Source organism: Hydra vulgaris, chromosome 06 (assembly GCF_038396675.1).
Source record: "Hydra vulgaris chromosome 06, alternate assembly HydraT2T_AEP".
NCBI classification, from domain to species: Eukaryota; Metazoa; Cnidaria; class Hydrozoa; order Anthoathecata; family Hydridae; genus Hydra; species Hydra vulgaris.
This window is the reverse complement of record NC_088925.1, coordinates 5,125,774-5,142,060: the sequence shown is the minus strand read 5'-3', so window position 1 is coordinate 5,142,060 and position 16,287 is coordinate 5,125,774. Positions and strand designations below refer to the sequence as shown.

The window sequence follows — 16,287 nt, the reverse complement described above, 5'->3', positions numbered from 1 at the left end:
TTTAAACTAAAGTTAAGTACGAAATTTTTTAATCATTAATATTTTTAATAATAATGTCTATAGTTAACTCTTTTTATTTGTTTCTTATGATTTCCTTTACTTTTTTTTTCCTTATAACATTTAAAAATGTAAAGGGCTCGTAAAAAAAAAAGTTTATAACAATTCTCGGACATTTAAAATCAAACGTGTTTTTTTTTTCATTTAAAAAAAGAGAAAAAAAAACTTACTAAATATGACTGATTTGTTTTTCATCTCAGTGAGAGCCATTTTTTCCGGTTCTATTAAAAGAGTATTCATAGTGATATGAAGAGAAACAAAACAACATTAAATAAAAACAACATAAAAATATTAAAATAAAACAATTTAACAATTTTAATAGAATTTAAAAACTTTTGTGTAGCCAATAAAATAAAGACGAGGTGTCAACAAATTATAACAAAAACACTCAACATATCCCTCAGGGAAAAATAAAAACAAAAAGAAAATTTTTGAAAATTGTTATTTAACACTCCTTTTTTTGAAATTTTTGTTTATATCATAGTAATTACCGACAAACAATTTGGTAGTAAGTCGCAATTGCTATATATTATATATATTTACTATTTTCAAGTTTCAAAATCAAAGTTTTTGAGATGCTTTTCAAATAAAAAAAGGATTAATTTTTGAGAAATTTTACTGAACAAAATATGAAAAATATTTAAAAACAAAGTATAATAAACTCAACAGAAAGCGGAACACTTTTTTTTTTGTTTGAAATCTCTAGAGTGTCAAAGAATGTCAAGATGAAATAAAAGTAAGACTTATCGACATAGACACATAGACTTAGACAAAAAAAGACATATAGACATAGACAAAAAAAGACATAAACATAGGATTGAGTCAAGAAAATATTTCTATAAAAATTTTTGTTCTGACACTTTGGTTTTTACATAGATATGACTTTCACAAGTTTTTAAAAATATTTAGCCTCGTCCTATTTACTTTTTTCTGTTCTAGTATTTTCAACAATATCTCAAAAAAAAAACTAAAATGTAATTTATTTTATCAAAAAAAGTTCAAAATTGAACATTTTGAACAAAGTTAGGAGCATTTCCAAAAAATTACACAAGGAAAATGGTATATGCTTTAATTACTTTCTATTATTTTTAAAACAATTAAACTAGCAATTTACTCTCATTTAGTTCTATAATTAATATCTTTAATATTCGTAATAACATTTGTATTACTAAAAATATTAGAATCGCGCCATGTATCGTAGAGTCATAGCAATCCTTTAAACGCAGTTCATGCTTGGCCACGCACAGCAGTTGCAAATTTGTCAAGTTCATGTAGTTATAAGCAATTTATTTGAAAATAAATTGCTTTTTATTCAGTTAAATATTTTATCCCTACGACTCATATTTAATATATTTTCAATGAGACATAGCAGTCATCAAATATTTCTAGCTCGAGTATAGCGTTTAGAAATTCCCTGTATAACTTTTGAACTATTGTGACATTAACACAATATAAAATATAAAATGATAAAAGGAGGGGAAGTTCGTGTTTGTTGATAGATGACATATTTCATAAGGACCAAATCTTGTACCTAGGACTTTATAGTTTGCTTGTATCTAGGGCAATATGTGCGTAAAAAACTTGTTTGAAAACGAGGTAGAATGTTGAATTTTGATTGATTCAGAACTTTTTTTTTTCTCGCGGTTGTTTTGGGATTACCATTTTACGCGTAGACTAATATGTCAACTTTGCTCCGAACTATTAGTCAATTTTGTTATTCATTTAAGTGTTACAATCAAGTAACACTAAAGAAATTTGTTGAAAACAATCTAGGATTAAAAAAAATTTGTCTCTATCTTTGTTTTCAATTTATTATGGAGTTAAACATAATTTTAGGAGAATGGCCCTAAGAACTATAACTAGTGACCCTGGTTAAAATTTAAAAAAAAGCTTATTGTAGCTAAGGCCACTAATTTTTATATCCTTCTACATGACGCACTTTTATAATTTACCTATATTATCAACCTATATTAATGCAGAGTAATTAGTATAGAAATGTGATCATATCAGTTTCACCATTTTTAGACATGTCTAGGGCCTTGAGTTTGGAAATCCGGCCCTAGGTACACAAACATCTCCTATATTTATTTAAACATTCAGGTTGCCTAAAATATAATAAAAATATTTTTATTTCAACTTTTTTTAAGATAATAGAATGTATATTGCTTCAAGTCCTCCTTCTAATTTTAAAAGCTAAGAAAAAAATCACACATCCTGAAAAACTAATAATCCTCGGATAATTAGTTTTTGAGATTAAAACATATTCTAATAAAAACATAGTTTTCATTAACCTAAATATTCACTTGTAGTGAGCATGCTAAAAAACATGTATGTAAATGATATAATAAATATGCTAATGACAAAAAACATGCTTACTCCAAAGCCAAAAACCTCTTTAAATTTTCGGAACATTATTGTTAAAAACTTGAAATAGAAAGGAATAAGAATGGATATTTAGGAAACTCAACATTTTGTTTATAATAGATTAGATATTATAATAGATTATAATATCTAATCTATGTTTATTATATGTTTATAATAGATTACATTTTTGATTATATGTTTATAATGATTATATGTTTATAATAGATTACATTTATTATTGTCCGGAATAACATACTGTTTTTATTACACTTGTAACTTTTATACAAATAAAGGCTTTTTTTTGCTTATATTTTTCCATTTTTTTAGTAAGATTTTAAGATGTGTACACTGCGGATAAGTCTATAAAAGCTTCTAATACAAACTGCTTTTTATCAAAAAAATCACTTATGTCATTTACTAGACCTAAGAGTTTGTGTTCTTTTTTTAATCAACTATAATAATATTTTTAAGATTTGCATATCTCCATAATAACTTTTGCGAATGTGGTCATTTTTACATAGAGACTTATTTATATCATGCTTATTGCATTTTCAAGTTTGTCAATTTAGTTCAATGTTAATTTCAAATGATTTTGATTTTAATGCCAGATTAGGATCTATGTTAACAAAAAAAAAAAAGTAAATTTCCCTGAAGTTGCATTTTTGTTGTCGTACTTTTTTTCTATTTACGACAATTTGAACAGGTAAACTATTTTAATTTGCAGGTTATGATTCCAAGTATTTCTTTCATAATTATATCATGTTTTCTTAATATTACCGTTTGAGTTTTTTATTCATTTTGAGCAAGAATTTTTCTTTGAAATATTTTTTTAAACGAAAAGATTAGCTGTCATTAGGCGTTTATTCTTTCAAAACATTTTTTAAATTTGTATAAAATATGAGTCTGACCTGTCAAAATTTAGTTTATAAGAGGAATTTGATTTTAGGTGAAATAAGTTGTTTGAAGATAAATTTATTATTTACAATAGTATCATTTTTGACCACTTTAAAAGGTTTAAACTGTTTACAGTTTTCAAGTGTAAATGATTACTTTTTAGATTATTTTTTGACCACCATTTTTTTGTTGGCCACCATTATTTACTTGAAAAGATTGGTGACTGAGTCTTTAGTGAATTTCATTCTTTGGTGATTTCCTGTCTCTAATGACTTCAGGTTTTTGGTTACCATCATTCTTTGGTGATTTCCAATATTCGGTGAACTCTATTCTTTGGTGACTCTAGACATGTGTAGAATTTAAATTACTATTAAAAAATGTTTGCAAAATGTTATAAAAGGAGCCTGGAAACCTAAAACATAACTTTAATCACTTCAGTCCCAAATATGAGGAAGTTAAACAACTTGAAAAATGGGCATAAAACTCTCGGAAGTAAAATTTGCTGGCGTTAAACTTAAACTTATACTCGCATAAATTTTTAGGCCGGTTATCTTATCATCCGGTTAAGAATCTTTATTTTAGGTAAAAGATTAAAAACGGAAACAATAAATTATGGAGTTGAATGAAATACGCTAATTATTCCGTGTTTGTTGCCGTGTCAAAATTGTTTGGCACAAATTACTTCAAGAGTTTTATGCAGAGACAAATTTCAGCAATTTGTCAAAATGTTTTAGTAAACTACCAAAAAAACCTTTTAACTCTAGTAAAGTTTTTACACGCATGCAAATAATTACTGGATTTTAAAATAAGTGTTTTTTCAGCTAAATATCAAGAATTTTTATCAGTCTAAATTACAAATTGCTAATACGTTTGAAACACTTTCATCTCAACTTGAGCTTTCGTCATCTCAACCATCAGAATCTATGTCAGTGCCACCACCACAAGCTACATCATCTTAGCCACTGCTATGTGTCAGTATTCGTTGTATAACACCTGCTCCAAAGCTTCCTATACGTTGTGCAGCATCAACTCCACAGTCAACTCACCTGCAACTAACCTTCAATATGACTCCGACTAATCAAAAGGAAATTTAAAAAGAAGTTAAAAAACAATAGCAATTGTCCTAATTGCTTGCCGCAGCTTTGCAACAAATGTTTCTCATCCAATACGTTGACACAAAAAAACGGAAAAATGTATACGTGCCATAACGCTTAGGAGATTGGCTTAACAACTATTTCAATTAATATTCAAAATAATAAAAGATGCCGACAGCATAAAAGCAGTAAGGTAAGCTAGGAAATAACGTAAGTTTGCCTTTGATGATGAGCAGCAGATAAATCAATCAACAACAACAACTCCAACAATAACAATAACAGCAGCAAACCAAGTCAAGTCTAAATTGTGCCATAATCTTTTGAGCGAAGCTTCAGCAAGTCAAAATAGTGAATGGTATAATTCTAAAATTTTATAATGCAAGGTTTGGCTTTGTCAAAAAAGCATTCCAAAGCAATTTATAAAAGACACGAGTTTTATTGCACCAAAAAGTGCAGCAAAAGTGACAAGTCAAATCAACGTCCAGAACCTTATAAAGACTCAACATCATCACATAAATAAAAAATATCTTATTTAATAATTGGTTGTTATTTAATTGTTATAATTGGTTGCATTTTTTAATTAAGTATTGTTGTAATTACTCATAAATTTGCATATTTCATCCTCCCCAAATATAAGGGCAAAATAGGGGCAGAACTTTTTTTTCAAATTAAATAAAGCTTCTTAATAAACTTTTAAAAAAAATTTTTTTTTTTTTTATATTTTTAAATGCAGCTCAAAATTTTCTATAACTTAAAAAAGAAAAATTAACAACCTTTTTCGCGTAAAAAAAAAAAAAGAACTAAAACTTTTAACTATTTCATTTGGCCCAATTTAATCTATATATTGATGTTTACAAATTAAATGTAATATTTTGTTTAATAATTAACGCTGTTTCTTTTTTATCAATTTTTAAAACTTCGTTTATTTTGAAGCATGAAAAACAACGAACTAATTTGAAATTAGTTAATTAAATCCATAACACTAGTTATTCACAATAGAAACTGTAATTCTTTTTTTATTGGTTATTAAATTGCTTTACTAAGATCTAACGATTTTATCACAGAGCAGCGTGGAAGAGCATTTGACCAGAAAGTTCACAACTCCTTCCTTACTAATGCCGCATATTGGGTTAGATCCGGCACCGAACCTTGAGCCTCTTGGTTCTGAGCTAAAACTCTAACCAATGCGCCAAAGCTGACCTTATAAACATACACACAATTTCTTTTTTAACTGTCATCACAAAACATTTTCTCCGCAAATTTTGGACAATATAGGAGTGAGAGTTTTGTTGGTTTTTATTAACAAGTCTTGTCATAAACTTTAAATCTTTTAAATTTTTTTGTTTTTTTTTGTTTTTCAAAAGAAAATTTTATATATATATATGTATATATATATATATATATATATATATATATATATATATATATATATATATATATATATATATATATATATATATATATATATATATATATATATATATATATATATATATATATATATATATATATATAAACAGACAGGGGCTCAAAGAAGATATGGATGACCAGAGTCACCACAATTTTTTCATAGAGCCTCTATGTGAGCTTTAACAAGCGCCAAGAAAATAAAGTTATTATAATAAAATAAAACAAAAATAGAATTAAAAAAAAAAAAAAAAACTCCGTTAAAATATTTAAAAAATGACAAAACTCCGTAAAAAAAAATAAAAAAAAATAAAGAAAATAAGACAATAAAAAGAATAAACTCCTTTGAATATATCAAAAAATTAGGTTAAAAAACGATAGTGTATATTAAAAAACGATAGTGTATATGTTAAGTTTCGAAGCTTTCATTTGATTTCAAAATTTCTTTTTTTATATATAACCTAAATGAATTTACTGTTTTCACCATATTGATGTCGTTATTTTTAGAACTGTTCCGTATCTTAGGCCCTCGATATGTTATACTATATTCTTTGTACTTAGTTAGTTTACGAGGTAGTGTGTATGTTAGCCTCTCGTTTGATCTCAGAGAATGGTTATTGTTTTGATTGATCTTAAATTTTGTTTCAAAGTTTTTCGGTGTGAGATTTTTTAAATGATAATACATATAGATTATGTGTAGAAATGTATTCATCTCGTATACAATCATCATCTTCATTTCCCTAATTAATGGCTTTGCATGCTCAAATTTGTTTTTTCCGTATATAATTCTGAAAGCGTGTTTGCAGAATTATATACATTTGTACACTAAATATCCTTTTAAGTTTAGAGATTTATGTTTAGTTTTATGATTATTTACAATTTAAAATTCCCCCAATATATCCCTTAAAATATTTTTAAACAGGCGTAACTTTTAAATTACATTTTTTTAATATATCTAAAGGTATTAAAGGCATAGGTTTATATATGAAGGTAATATAGCTATATGAAATTAATATAGATGTGCTAATATAAGACTTGACTGGTGTTATATGCTGATGATACAATACTCTTAATTTTAACTCTCTTTGGTTTAAGAATGGTTAAAAGAAAAATTTTTGACTTAAAACTTTGATGATAAAAGTTTATAATTACTTTTATTATTACTATTATTTTATGAAAAATTCAAAATTAGTTTTACCTCTATCTTTTTCAGACTCAATGGAACCTTCTGACCAAAGTATATGTCTTCTTTCCGTCAACTTCTGAATAAAGAAATATTTTGGCATTTTATTGAAAATCTTTTGTAGTTCATATTTATAAGCAATCGAGAATTCAGATTTTCTCTTCGTATAAAATGAAAAGCTTGAACATAGTTTATATTTAAATCTTTTTTTATCATGATCTTTTTTATCACATTTTTTAATTATCATAATTAACAAATATTTTAATAAAATCATTTTCTTCCATGTTTGTTTTGACCTACTTAATTTTCGCTTACCATTAATTTTTTACGTTATTCAATATCTTCACTTTGTTGCAAATAAAAATATATTATACTTTAGTTTCTTGAAAACTGTCTCTAAACTTATTTTTAGATTTATTGTTTCAAACATTGAAACAATAAATCTAAAAACAATTTTAGATTTATTGTTTCAATGGTTATGGTAATTTTAACAACTTTATCTCTCAATTAATTTGAACAACTCTATATCTCTAATAATTAAAACAGTCTTATATCTCTAATAACTAGAATAAACTAATTAACCAAATCCATTTTGAATTTGAATGTAACTAAAACCTAATAATCATAATATTTACGATCTTTAGGTTGTTAATAAATGTATTTCTTAGTTTAAAAATTGTTGTTTTTTTTCAAATCACTTCTTTATACATTGCTATCGTTTGAAGCAGACCATAAAAGTTTAAATCAGTAAAAAGAATTAGACAGAAAGGTAACTTTTATTTATTTTTATCGATAAAAAGGCTTACTGACATTTACAGAAAAGCAAAGAATGTTGGCACCGTAAGATAGCATTTTGAATCTGGAATAACCTGGCTAAAATTCTGAGAATCAATTGCGAATAAAAATTCTTTTACGATTTTATCTTAGTGAATTTTATAAAGATGTATTGTAAATGTAGTGTATGTGATATTTCAACATAGATAAACTTCATATAAGTGTTTTTAACTCTTAAGAAAAGAAATAGAGAAATAACACTTATGATTATGAATTATCCTGATCCATATTTTGGAGTTTATCTCAGTCTATTTCAGACTGTTAAACTGACATCACAAAGGATGTTGGAGAAAATATTTTAGACATAAACAGCTGTAATAAACTAATAAAAATAAAGTTTGGATTTGATGGAAGTGAAAGCTACGTAACATTTAATCAAAAAAATAGTTTATTCAGTAGGTTTTTCTTATTAAGTAGTTTGAATGAATTCATCATTCAAACTACTAAATATAACTTTAATGGCAATATACACGTAATAATAAGGAAGATATCATATAATTTTCTCTATTTTATCTTAATTTTTTTATATAGGTTTTAGTTTTATATATTGGCACAATAAACAATGTTTATTTGCATTAATTATATCTGTTTTTATTTATTTAACTTCATTTAAATATATATATATATATATATATATATATATATATATATATATATATGTATATATATATATATATATATATATATATATATATATAATAATAATAATAATAATAATAATAATAATAATAATAATAATAATAATAATAATAATAATAATAATAATAATAATAATAATAATAATAATAATAATTAGAGATTAAAGTGCCATTATTTACAACAATCACAATAGTGATGAAGTAATTCAGAAGCACTAAAACAAGTTGGCTATGAGTTTGAAAAAGCGTTTATAAAAAGTTCATATTTTAGTCTTTTTTTAAATGTTTCTAAAGTGGTTGAGTTTCGTGTGTTCATAGATAAACCATTCCAAATTCGAGGTGCAGTCATACAAAAAAAATTTGAGCCCAGAGAAGTTTTTTGTTGACGACGTATAAGTTGACAACTGTCTAATGATCTAGTTTTTTGTTTTGAAGTTCGGCCTTCTAGGAGTTCAAATAAATATGCAGGAGATTTAGATAATAAAATTTTACATGTGATAACTGATATCTTATAGATTATTCTTTGATTTATTGGTAACCAATAAAGAGATTTCAGCAATATTTCTGAATTTAAATGAATAGAAGAATGGAAAACGATTCGAGATAAGCTATTTTGAATTCGTTGGAGTTTTTTAATATTTTTTTGATAAGTACCAGATAAAAGACTGTTACAATAGTCAAGCTGAGTGTTAACAATGCCACATGCAATTGTATTTGCAGCTTCTTTAGTCAGACATGGACGAATGTGGCGAAGTGCACGAATATGGTAATTGCAGGATTTAATAGTGCTGTTTATGTGCTTGTCCATAGAGAGCGATGAATCTAGGGTGACGCCAAGGATTTTTACTGAATTTATCGTTGTTAGTGTTGTTCCAGAAATAACAATTTTTGAATCATTTTTATGCTTGGTAATTTGTTTTCTAGATCCAAATAAAACAGCTTCTGTTTTATTTGGGTTGAGCAGAAGTCCATTTTCTAGAAACCACTTTGTTACTGCATCAGCACACACATTGATTTCAATAATGCTATCTATGCCTGGGTTGATGACAGTATAAAGTTGGGTATCATCAGCATATTGATGATGATTGGTACCGAGTTTAGCTATAATACGATATATAGGTGAAACTAACATGGAAAAAAGAAATGGGCCTAATACACTACTCTGTGGTACTCCTGTTGAACTTGCTAATAGTCTAGATTTTGTTGATCCAATAGAAACAAAAGATTTTCGAGAGTGCAAGTATGATGTCAGCCATTTTAGTGCAATATCTGTGACACCAAATTCATCTTTAATACGAGAAATCAGCAGACTGTGATCAATTGTATCAAATGCTGAAGATATGTCAAGAGATAGGAGAATAGTGTTCAAAGCATCATCAATGTTTAGCAGTATGTCATTTCATATCTTTAATAGTGCTGTTTCGGTTGAGTGATTCGATCTAAATCCAGATTGTAAAGGATTGAAGTTAATAAATGAAGTTACGTGTGGAAGAAGACGAGATAATGCAAGCTTTTCAAGAATTTTGGAAATTGTATTGAGATTTGATATTGGGCGTAGATTTGATAAGTCAAATTCTGCTAGTCCTGATTTTTTGGGAATTGGTGTTATTTGAACAACTTTATATGAGGCTGGGAAAATTCCAGATTTGAATGAGAGGTTAGCAAGGTGAGCTATAATTGGACTGAAAAGTTCTGAACAAGATTTAAGGATGTATGTTGGAATAATATCAAGTGGCGATGTCTTAGGTTTGAGAGCTTTGATTATTTTTGACGCATCTGTAGGTGTGACTGTACCAAATGTTGTTAAAATATTTACCGGGGGATGTAACTCTGAGATGAATTTGGATTTTGGATTTTTTGCAAGCCTTGCCTGGATAGTATTTTTTATACTTTCAATTTTGTTTATGAAATATTGACTTATTATATTGCATTTTGCTTCTGGTATTGTGTTTTTAGTTTTAGAACTATTTGAATGTAGTAATTTCTTGACAATATTCCATGTTTCTTTCTGATTACCATATGCTGAATTTAGTTTTTCCTTATAGTGATTACATCTGGATTTATGAATTGCTGCTGATGACTCGCGGCATGCAATTCGATATAGTTTTTTATCTTATAAGTTTCCAGTTTTTTTATAACAACGCTCCAGTTTACGACGTCTGATTTTTTTATTCTTGGCATCTAAAGATAACCAACTATCATCATGTTTACCAGGTCGCATTGAATATTTCCGAATGGGTGCTAAATGATCGAGAACAGTCGTTATATTTGCTCTTATTTGTTCAGCATAATCATCCACATTGTTTTCAGGTGGTAAGCAACACGGCATTACTTGCAATTCTTTTATAAAGCATGACAAGTTTAATTTTCTAAAGTTTCGTTTTAAAAACCAAACAGTTTTACTATTTGAAGGTTGATGATAAAGTGCAACCCGAATCATATAGTAATCTAAAATACCCTCATCAGTTACTTGAATATTGTTGAGTGAAATGTCACCATGTCGATTTATTACTAGATCAAACAAGTTGGCTATACCGGTAGTAGATGATATGCGGGTTGGAGATTGAACTCTTTGTATCATGTTGTAGGTGTCTAGAATCTCAGCAAGTCTTGGATCGCAGGTTGTTGGAGTAGTACCTGGGCAGTTAAAGTCACCACACAGAAGTCTTTCTCCAGATAATGTTTGAAGTTCTTCTAGGAGATCAGATAATTCGAAAAAGAAAATATTTGTTGGAATGATTGGATTTGATCGGTAAATAGCAATAATATTGTAGATATTATTTGCCAGATTTAGTTTGGCAGATGTACGTTCATAAGACAGGCAGGTAGACAATAACAAGAGTGGTTTGATATTTAAGTTGTCCCGGTATATTATTGCAACGCCTCCTCCACGATGATCTGATCGACAGTATTGAATTGTTTTAAAGCCTGTTGGGGCCATATCTTCTTGAATTGCAAGAGGGTTGTCTGACTTTATCCAAGTTTCAGTGAGTATAAAAATATCTATAGAATGATTATGCACTATATCATGAATGATAGCAGATTTTTTTATAGCAGATTGAACATTTTGTATACCCAAGTTTAATGTAGAGGATCTTTTAATTTTTATATGTAAATTATGCTGATTTGATTTCAATCCATTTGAGTTCACCTGATCTTATACCCCAATAATATTTTTTTCCATTATGCACATTGTGTCGTTGCCTCCCATTTGTTCCCTCGACTTCATGAGCAAGTGCTGCGTTTCTAGAATTTCTAACTTTTGTGAGTTCACTGTCGAACAATCTCTCGTTTGCAGTTTTGTCTTTGTTAATAAAGATATTTTTGAAGTTGATATTATCATTTAACTTTTTAGAATTTTTAATCAAATAATTTTGAGTTTCTTTGTTCTCCAATTCAACTAAGATAAGGTTAGGCGGTCCTTCAGGTCTTTTAGTATTTTTATTTAGTCGAATTATTCTTTTTGTATTTGTTATTGAAAAATCTGGTTTTATTGCTTTTAGTAATGTTTCGATGGTTTTTTTATCATTTTCTTCATTAATTTGTTTGTCTAAAGTAGTATGATCAGCTACCCCACTTATAATGATGTTGTTTTCAATTCTTTTTTTATTATTAAACTCGTTTGTAATTTTTGCTATCATTACCACTTCAGTTTCTTTTGGTTTTGATTGATTTTGCTGAATTGATGTTGCTTGTGCATATGTGAATATTGTTGTTGGTTTATTTGATGTTGCTATTGAGACATTTAACTTTTCATCTTCAAGAATTTTAAGTCGCTTTAAAAGGTCAGAAACAATATATGATATTTTACCACATCATCTATGCATATTTTTGGTAACTTCAGCAGATGCACTAGGAATTGTTAGCCAATTTTGCTCCTCTAAGCATTCATAGTCGAACTCCATGTTTTTTTTGTTTTTTTTTATATGTTTTTTATAAATATATGAGAGGGCTACCACGCTGAATAACAGTGGATTACCTCTTGATGTCTTTCGTAATATATTACTTTGTTGACATGAGTGTCGATAAGTGCAGTGTTTTGTTGCAGTGTCACGAGTGTCCGTGAGATTTGTGACTGTTTTGAGTCTTAAAGATGTGTATGTAATGTTGACAGTCAATGCAGTGTACTTTGTGTGTGTCTACTGTAATAGATTGTCTCGATGGTATGAGCTGTTAGTATGAAATTGGTTGAAAGTCATTAAAAATGGTGTGACGTATCTTATATAAAATGTATTTTACAACAACTAATATGTATATATATATATATATATATATATATATATATATATATATATATATATATATATATATATATATATATATATACATATATATTTATATATATATATATATATATATATATATATATATACATATATATATATATATATATATATATATATATATATATATATATATATATATATATATATAAATATGTATATATATATATATATATATATATATATATACATATATATTTATATATATATATATATATACATATATATATATATATACATATATATATACATATATATATATGTATATATATATATATATATATATATATATATATATATGTATATATATATATATACATATATATATATATATATATATATATCTATATATATATATATATAGATATATATATAGATATATATATATATATATATATATATATATATATATATATATATATATATATATATATATATATATATATATATATATATATACACACTACCGTTTATGATAATTCGAATGACATGACATTTTTTTTTTAAATGCTATTTTTATTTAATTTTTTTTTTATGTTTATTTTTGCACTATTAAATAATTTAAAAACTATAAAAGTATTTTAATTAGAATACTTTCATAAAAATTATAAGAATAATAAAAATGCTTAGGTGGGCAAAACTGCATTAAGAATGGACCATCAATGACTGTCAATATAGGCAAACGTGTCGAAGTTTTAACATTTTGGTTTCAAGGGAAGATTGTTTGTCTAAAAAAAATCGTTGAATGTTTGATAAAATAGTGTGTATTATTGACTGTAAAACATGGTGGATGTAGTGTTAAGGTCTAGGGCTGTTTGGTTGGAATGCCACAGCTGACATTGAAAAAATATAGGGAATATTGACAAAAGTAGTTTACTTGGACACTTAAAAAGACATGCTATACCTTTGGAAAGTTGGTTTAATAGGAAACCTTTTATTTTTTTTAGAATAATACGACATTAAGCTTAAATGCAAAACATATTCTTTAGAAAACTGTATAAGCTTTTTGACTAAGTTCAAGAATGATTAAATATAAAATAAAACTTTGTCTCACCAGTCACAAGAGCTCTTTCCTATCGAATTTTCATGAGAAGATATAAAAGTAATATCAAAAACAAATGCCTAATAATGCATAAGATGTGGAAGAACTTATTAGTTAGTGGCATAAAATTGACAAATTTGATAAGTCGTTAAGTAGAATGCCAAAAATATGTACGGCAGTTATTGTCGCTAAAGGTGATTGTAAATTATAAACTAATTTGATTGCACTTAATATTAATTTGTTTGCAAACCTAATAAACAGGAAGACAACATATAATTCAGGTAGATTTTTTTTTCAGTTTTTCTCCCAACTGTAGGTAAAACTTTGACATCAAAAATTACGGCCATAATTATAGACGGTAGTGTGTGTAGAATCTTATATAGTTTAAATTTATGTTGAAATTACTAAATTATTGTTTGTTTTTGCTTAAATATTTAAACCTTGTTTTTTATCATGTACATCACTACTTAGTAGCTTTGACAACCAAATTGATAAGCATTTTAAGCTCATAAACTTTTTATTCATTCATAAACTTTTAGTTTTCCTTGAAGTTAAGTAGATTTTTTTACAGTATCATGTATAGGGTATTTTTATGAGGCCTCGCATTATTTATTTTTTAACAACTATAACAAACAAACAATAAGACTAAATTAATACACGATATACAAATGCTCAAAGAAATGAACGTGATTTTAATAAAAGAAAGAAATCTTAATAGATTGCTTATTTTTTTGAGCATTTGAAGTCTGATATTAAATTATAATGGTGTTATGTATTAATATATTTACGTTATCAAAATTAAAACGGTAATTTTCTTTTCGGATAAGAAAAGTTTCTATATATAATGAGTGTAACACATTAGTATGGAAGTACAACAAGACAAATAAACATTCCAATACAGTATACATAGGTATACTGTTTATAACTAAATTTATAACTAACTATTTAATTTTGTTAATAAAAATATGAATTAAAATTGTTATAGTTGGTGAAAAAAACGCGACTGCAACTCTACACACACACACACACACACACACACACACACACACACACACACACACACACACACACACACACACACACACACACACACACTTTATGTTTTATTGTAACTGTAAACTATTTTGAAGTATAAAATAAATAAAAGTAAACTTTAATTTATTGCATACATTTATGCAACAAATAAGAATTTAATGCAAATTTTAAAGTTAAATAGAATTACAAAGTAAAATTTTTTAACCTTTCCAGATATATGACACTTATGTGGCATGTTCAAAGATGAGGTGGCTCCAACAATGATATGAATTTTTCCTGTTATTAATTTTACTTTAATTACTTTAAAAATTTTGCTGTGTTAAAAAAATAAAAAAATTTATATTGAAACAATAAAGTTTTTAATAGAATACACAAAAGAAAAGATTACCTATTTGCAATTTTGTAAGGGTATTTTTTTGCAAAATTTTGCAAAAGTTCAAAATTTCCTTACCAAACAAAGTTTCTTTATTTTAAAATTAGTCTATACTTGTGTGTACTTTCTTCCCCTAAACAAATGGAGAAAGTTACTTCCTAATATAAAGTAAAGCCTGAAGAGGGGAATAGGTCAGCGTTACTTAGATGATTTTAAACATTAGAAATTTCTTGTTTTTACGATTATATATTAATAACGTTTGTTACGTTGTTTATAAAAAAAAAAGAAGTATTCCTCCAATTAAATAATATTATGTATGCACGCCTGTATCCACTGATGAAATGAATTTGCTCACTGACCTCTAAATCTTTTTTAATCTATCTAGATCCATCTCGATCTATCTAGATTCCCCTCAATTTATCTAGTTACACCTCGATCTAAAATCCACAACTGTAATAATCTAATTAATAAAATGTTCAAAATTTACAAAGAAAAATATTAAAAACTTTAAAAAGAACATAAGTATGATTAACATTTGATTAAGCGAAAAATTTTATTTAATATTTCTTGAAACTACCTACCTATATTATTCAATTACTTGAAAATATCTGTCTAACAATGTATTGGTTAACTTATTTCTGGTCACTATTTATAAAGTTTCTTCAGTCACTCCATTTTTTTTACACGGTCATTTTATTATAATGTTTCAATTTAAGTTATGATAAACTTGTGTCGTCAAAATAGGTGTGTCATTGGTAAAGATTTGTCTTGAGATGTTTGCGTCATCTGTAGATGTTTGTGTCATCTGTAGATGTTTGTATCATCTGTAGATGTTTTTGTCATCTGTAGAGATTTTTTCGAACACTTTAATGATTTTAAACTTTAACAAAGAATTTAGAAAACATTTTATATATAAAAAGATTTTTATGAAAAAATAAATAAAAAACTGAGCAAAAAAAACAAATGTTAAAACAAGTACAATATTATAAAAAAATTTATTTTTTAAACAAATAAAAGAATACAATTCAATAAGCAAGACCAAGTTAAAAATGTTAACAAGACAACTAAAATATTAAAAATTAA

The 16,287-nt window shown here is 26.4% G+C and overlaps 1 protein-coding gene across 1 annotated transcript in view; it reads right to left on the bottom strand.

Annotated features, from left to right (window-relative positions):
• The window catches only part of LOC101239243 (prolyl endopeptidase FAP), a 132,155-nt gene extending 116,994 nt beyond the window's left edge, over positions 1–15,161 (bottom strand). The window contains exons 1-3 of the mRNA XM_065799044.1: positions 15,037–15,161; positions 7,015–7,078; positions 228–278 (exon numbers count right to left, since the gene is read on the bottom strand). Coding sequence (XP_065655116.1) covers positions 228–278; positions 7,015–7,078; positions 15,037–15,066 — 145 coding nt within the window. The 5' untranslated portion in view covers positions 15,067–15,161. The remainder of the gene's footprint in view (positions 1–227; positions 279–7,014; positions 7,079–15,036) is intronic.
• Positions 15,162–16,287: the final 1,126 nt, after the last annotated feature.